Here is a 6,406-nt window from a genome sequence, read left to right on the forward strand (position 1 = left end):
CAATCCAACATCAAACAAACAACAGACCAGAAGTGATGGTGGGGCAAACCACCATAACGATTGGTATTCTTGTAGTTAAATTTTTGAATCAATTCTTATATGGCTTAGAGCTTGCCTTCTCTCAAGGCACATGAACGTTGACTTTTTTCCCTTTTGATTTTGAGCTTGCAAAGTTCAGGGCTCAAACATAATACGTATTTATTATATGGGCACTGATATATTAGGCAGCCACGTTCTCAAGGTGGGTTGAAAGATCCACACCCACCTTCTCACCGTGGCTTGAAAGATCCATAGCATCTACTAGAGGCTAATAAAGGGCCATCCATAGACTACTGCTAATGCTCTGAAATTATTGGAGGATTCTCGGAAAATTTTCACAGGGCCGGTGCGTATCCCGCAAGTGATGTTCAAACTTAAGCACCTTAAGATTGCAGGGTCTGTGTTTGATAAACCCCGAAACACATTTACTGAAAGTCATATTATTCCAACCAACATTCATCGTATTTTGATTCTTAAAGGCATGAAGGACATGAACAATGGTCAAAAGAATTAATTCAAAAACGACGACAAAAGAACTACGGCCTTACCAGGTTCAGAACCTCTACAAGTGCTTTTATGTGGGTGTCATCTAGAGACTGAATATTCTCCTCCACCCATTTCCCAAGCACCAAATCAAGTTCCAGCAAACCCCTTTGCTTGCTTCTATATAACAACCTGCATCAATCAATCATATCTCCTGAATGAATCCAGTAATGACATTGAAACAAGATAAAATCAATCACACATATAATTTCGTATCATATAAGTATTCAGTTTAACCACAAGGACAATAATCAAGCGAGGATTGATGGGAAATTTACTGATTTAGGAAACGGCGTTTGTTTTCGTCAAGGATATGACCTGTAGGATTCGAACTCCCAACCTCAGATTCAGTGGAGAACCGCAGGGATAACCCTGCAGTTGTATTGCCATATTCACTGTGAAAACAACATCAATAAATAAAAAGCAGCAGTTGGACGATCAATACACTGGAAAATCAACAATGATGTATACAGGGATGGGTTGATTGACTGTACCTGCGGAATAGAGGGGCAAATTTTCTTGCCTGGGCGAGGTTGGGTGTTCGATCCGCGTTGCGGAGCAATACTGCTGCCCGTTGGCAATGAACGAATGCCCTTTTGATCCCAGCCATGGCTTTCGGTCGATTAACTCTGCCGACCACTCCAGAATAAATGTTTTGAAGTTCGCGTAGGTATAGTTATATACACAGCGTAAAATACAAATATGGAGCTAAGTAAGACACGATAACACCAGAAGAAATGTTTGAAATTCGCGCATATGTAGTGATCTGTGCACAGTGTCAAAAAAACATATGGAGCTAAGGAAGACACGACAATTTAGAAAATGGTTGGTCTCTTCGCTAACCGCTAAAAGGGATTTTCAGTGTGACAACCTTTTTTTCATCGTAATTTTTTTCAATTCGAAACTCTCTAGTCAGAACCACATTGGTTTTGTTCCTTCTACTCTGTAATGAGATATTTGTCCTATTGTGCTTCCTTCTTTGTCTTTGCCACTATCTTTGTTTTCTCTTTGCGGGATTCCTTTTTGCCTCTGTTTCTATCTCTTTCTCTTCGACTTCTTTAGTAACTCTAAGTTGAAAGGCACCCGCTGCAAGTTCAGGGAATTGGTGCACACACTATCCATGTTGTTTACTATCTCCATCTAAGTGTTACAAAATCGCCATGATCGTATCTCACCTTTCATATTCTTTGGCTTTGGTTAATGGGTTGTCTTCCAACAGTGGACTTCATCAACACAAAAATCATATATTTAACCATAAAGAACTCTCTCTCTCTGTTGGTAGACAACTCTACATTCATTGACATGTTGAACGTTTGGTGGGAGGAATTGAACTGCATGGAACGATCCAATTGAAATTGAATCTTGAAAATAATCCGGAATGGGAGGTTGACCTCCCAGAGAAACTGAGAACACATCAACTCTGTCATGTATCCCTTCATCGAATGCTGCAAGAATATCTGCATCATAGCAATTGTAGCCGCTTGAATCTGTAGGCCAACAAACTTTATAACTTGCAACTCTAGCATGAGGGGCTCCTCCTTTTGCAATCCCTTTTGCATGTCGATATATACTTGCATTTTTCACGAAATTCCCCCCTGCTGTAGACAGAGTATGAGTTCCATGTCCAGATTTGTCTCGCGCAATGAATATCACAATCTATCCAGATCCTACTCTGCAACAGCAAGTGGGGAAGAAGAAATGAGCCCTTCCTAAACCCAACAACCCATGGCTATCACAATCTATGTATATCGTACTCTGCAGCGACAAGTGGGGAAGAAGAAATGAACCCCTCCTAAACCCAAAAACCCATGAAGATCACAATCTATGCATATCCTACTCTGCAACAGCAAGTGCGAAAACAAGAAATCGTCTTTTGCTAAACCCAGCAGCCCATCAATATCACAATCTATGCAGATCTTACTCTGCAACAGCAAGTGAGGGAGAAGGAATCAACATCTCCTGAACCCAACAATCCATGAATATCACAATGTAAGTGGATCCGACTCTGCAACAATAAGTGGCAAATAAGGAATCAGCTGGACCCTTTTTCTCACAGCCTTCAGAGCCACAATAATTCAAGCTCATATCTTATTCATCTCTATTGTATAATTGTCAAAACCCAACCACCCATCAATATCACAATCTATGCAGATCGTACTCTGCATCAGCTAGTGGGGAGAAGAGATCAACCTCTCCTAAACCCAACAATCCATGGATATGACAATTTAAGGAGATCCTGCTCTGCAACAGCAAGTGGGAAAGAAGAAATCAGTTGGACATTTTTTTCACAGCCTCAATAGTTCAAGCTCACAGCTTACTCATGTCCTTTCAATAATAGTCAACAATAGAGTTTCTTTATATCAGCGTAGGTTTTGATGGAAGGTCAAATTCGTTATAACATAAGCTATAAAAATTGATCGGCTTAGTTTCAGTTTCTTAGGATCTGTAATGACTTTTTTGGACAGCATCTCTCGCCTTGCCTTACAACTAAATCAAAATCCCTGGCAATTGTATTTCTAAATCGTAAATGACTTGCCTCAAGGGGGCCCACTTATGAGTATTGAAGCATTGATAGGTGTACATTAGAGCCAAGTTCCCTGTTTCAGAGAGATTCAAAGGTTTATTTTCAGCATCACGCCCCTTGATGAAATATTTTCCCCCAATCAATTTCTTGTTGCAGACAACAATTTGGAGAGTGAAACTTTCGAAGCATATAAAGAGGCAGTGTGAAAGGCCTTCATAAAATCAACACAGAAGCAGTACAACTTCAAGTGATTCTGTCTAGCCTCCTAAATGCTAGCTCAAACAATGAATATGTGATGCACTGTCTGGTGCTCAATTAGCCTGTCTAATCTTTTCTTTCTTAAGTAGACTTGATTGACTACACTCTTTTGATGTTTCCTCGTCTCCTTTCTAGCTTTCCATTATTGGTCTATCTTAACATATATTGAGGTTTGCGTTTGATCCACTTCTATCTGGTTTATCAACTAAGCATATCTTTATAAACATTTAGTAATATTTAGTAAACACATGGTTTAAACAAAAAGACAAATAGGGCCAGTCCTATGCATCAATAATGTTTTCATGGCTTGCAAAACAATTTGTAGCTAAGTAAACTACTGAAAAAGAAGCCATGTACATACACATTAAGAGGATTCTAAATAAAAGAAAATCATAGAATTCATACAGATATTGCTTTGAAGATGCAAAGTGAAAAGAATTTAGTAAGACAACATACATGTTGACAGAGTTTTGATCTCGTAGTAACCATTAATGTACCTACTTGTGGTCTGGCATAATTAGTCAATAGGGGTCCCTGTCGACCATCCAATACCTACAAGCATTGTATGACTATTCAAATTAAGGACTGCAACAAGGAAACAACAATTTCTTAATGAATTAAAATTGTTTTTTTTCCTAAACAATTTTAGATGCACTCTAAAAATTAAATAAATTGGTAGTATATGAACAATTGTTATTCCTTACAGCGTTGGCATATTTCTTATTCCAGTGAAGCTTCTAGAGTTGTATTTGAACCGTACAAGGGCCAATTTCTGCAGCGTGTTTTGTTTGTTATAGACCCAATTGCATATACAAGAATATTCCTAAAACCAGATGTTGAGAAGTTAATGAATAAACCTAAGCACAAAATCAATGGATTGCGTGGGGATGAGGTGAGGTACTGTGTAGGCACTGGAAGTCCTGTCACACATAACAGATGATTCTTGTCTGCTTTTCAAGGGATACCCACACAAATCATAATGATAAAAACCACAGCAGAGTATAAACCTTGTAATGATTTCACCAATGTTGTAGTCAAGGTAAATATAATGTAAAAGCGATCCCCTTAATTCAAGGGGAGCCAATTGGTCTCCTTGCACAGCTTAGTGATTAGAAAAGTAGGCTAAAATTTCAAAAACAGATTAAATATAGTGGGAATGGCCAGATGATAAAGTTGGCATTAGTTGTTTGTTTCCACCTACTGCCAACCGAAGCCTAAAAGGAAGGCACTTGAGGTTTTCTCAAGAGAGAGTGGCGAGTATGATATTGCCTACTCTGAGAACAGAGGAAAGTAATTTTGTAGGGCGTTTTCAAGTGAACTTTCAAGAGGCCACCTATAACCAACATCTCTTTAGTTTTCCAAGTTGCATTACATTATTAGTAGGCCTGTCATGTTGATTGAGATATCAATAGCTAACTACAGAGGACGGTAGAATGTTGTAGAAAAAATAGAAAGAATCATATTCTCATATATATGCCCTTCATCAACCATTGTGTGTCTGTGAAGGAGAGTGAATGTTTTTATACATATTTTTTTCTATCTAAATTAATTAAAAATACAGATGGAGATCCATGTCAATCAGATCGTTCCATTCCATCCTGTTACATCAATTTTCTAAAAGATAACAAAAATTAGGCATAAGTTCATTTAATAAGCTATGTGGCAAGTGTTGATTGAGTCATCATATTTTTTTAGTTTCCTATCTTCTATTTTTACTCATCTTCATGACAAAATATGATTGTTTATTGTCTTTCCAATTCATGGGAAACAATTTCTCGGTTCACTGATACCTTGGAATACTTGTCATAGAATTATAGCATAATTTCTCAAGAGTTTCAACAAAAACCATGGGGGGAGTTGTAGCATCCCTACTGAGGCAAGATCCACATCATAGTGAGGTGGGACTTGTTGCAAACAAATTTGTATCAATGATGGCAACAAATCAAAGTTGTAGCAATTATGTCCATAACTCAAATAAATTTGTATAAAATACACTCAAGAATTGAAACACCTATACTGAAGTAGAGTTGGAAATACTACACATAGGAGTTGCAATAACTATTTAGCAAGTTTCAACACTTATTCTACCATTGTTAAAAATATAAGCATTTCATAAGAATAAACACTGAAATGGAATTTTAATAGGATAATCATAGATTGACAAAAAATGAATCATTGTGTATGAACAAGGTATTAATATGAGATGGAAATGAGAAAAATATCGACAAAAATGTATTGGACAAGTGCTAAAAATATGAAAATTTGGGCACTAGCAATCTCCCGCTAACTAAATTCATTACATGTACGTATGCAACCAATATTCAAACTGATTTTGAGAAGGTGATGCTCCTATGGACGTTGTTGAGGTTGTAATCAGTCTAATCTGCGTCATGTGCATGTGAATATCCTCATCTTTCTTGAATTTCCTTCTAGTGGTCTAATTATTCTCTTTTAGGAAACTTGTACTCCTTCATGTATTCCTTGGTTAGAAGCTAGATCATTGGATAGTGAAAATTTAGACCTATCAATCCATATCCATAGTTTTTAATGCACTTATTATACCTATGCACTCTCTACTTTCAATAAGATATTCTGAACTTTTGGAGTGCGAGCATGACTGAAATCTGACTCCGAAGAATGTGGTCCCAATTTTTTGAGAGATTGCTTGCATCTCATAGATTGAGTTGTTAAGACATATAATGTTTCTTAGACAGAGAAGTTAGAACATGACCTGAAGTTGCAAGTCTCTTTATAGTTTAGTAGATTAGCCTTAATGAGCCATCAAACAATAAATAATTAGTTATATAATATTAGATTGCACATCAAATTTAAAATTCCACCCTCTGAAACATGTATATCGAGCATGTTATCAAGTAATTCAAAAATCTCTATATCATAGCCTATCATTATCAATTATTAAACGTTTATTGAAAATGATAACATTGATGCCTATTTCAACTCTGGAAACTACCATTCGTCACTAACCAATAGATGAATTTACATTGTTATAAGTCGATGTCATCATTTATACTATAATAGTTA

The 6,406-nt window shown here is 36.9% G+C and overlaps 1 protein-coding gene across 1 annotated transcript; it reads right to left on the bottom strand.

The window, feature by feature from the left end:
* Window positions 1-330: 330 nt before the first annotated feature.
* Window positions 331-1,423, bottom strand: LOC149216500 (succinate dehydrogenase assembly factor 2, mitochondrial-like). Its single transcript, XM_089391210.1, has 3 exons — window positions 1,077-1,423; window positions 861-977; window positions 331-714 (listed from the first exon to the last, which is right to left on the bottom strand). Exons 1-3 carry the CDS (start codon window positions 1,190-1,192, stop codon window positions 576-578), a joined length of 372 nt encoding a protein of 123 aa, XP_089247336.1. The 5' UTR covers window positions 1,193-1,423; the 3' UTR covers window positions 331-575.
* Window positions 1,424-6,406: the final 4,983 nt, after the last annotated feature.

This window comes from Pinus tabuliformis, chromosome 1_1 (assembly GCF_031772625.1).
Source record: "Pinus tabuliformis cultivar Carrire ecotype Pingquan chromosome 1_1, CPIR1, whole genome shotgun sequence".
NCBI classification, from domain to species: Eukaryota; Viridiplantae; Streptophyta; class Pinopsida; order Pinales; family Pinaceae; genus Pinus; species Pinus tabuliformis.

What these genes read in the sequence shown, in the direction of transcription:
- LOC149216500 (XM_089391210.1), bottom strand. Translation starts at nt 1,192, where the DNA reads ATGGCTGGGATCAAAAGGGCATTCGTTCATTGCCAACGGGCAGCAGTA. An exon ending in TTTGCCCCTCTATTCCGCAG is followed by an intron (nt 978 to 1,076) that starts GTACAGTCAATC and finishes TTGTTTTCACAG; the next exon opens with TGAATATGGCAATACAACTG. An exon ending in AAACGCCGTTTCCTAAATCA is followed by an intron (nt 715 to 860) that starts GTAAATTTCCCA and finishes TGATTGATGCAG; the next exon opens with GTTGTTATATAGAAGCAAGC.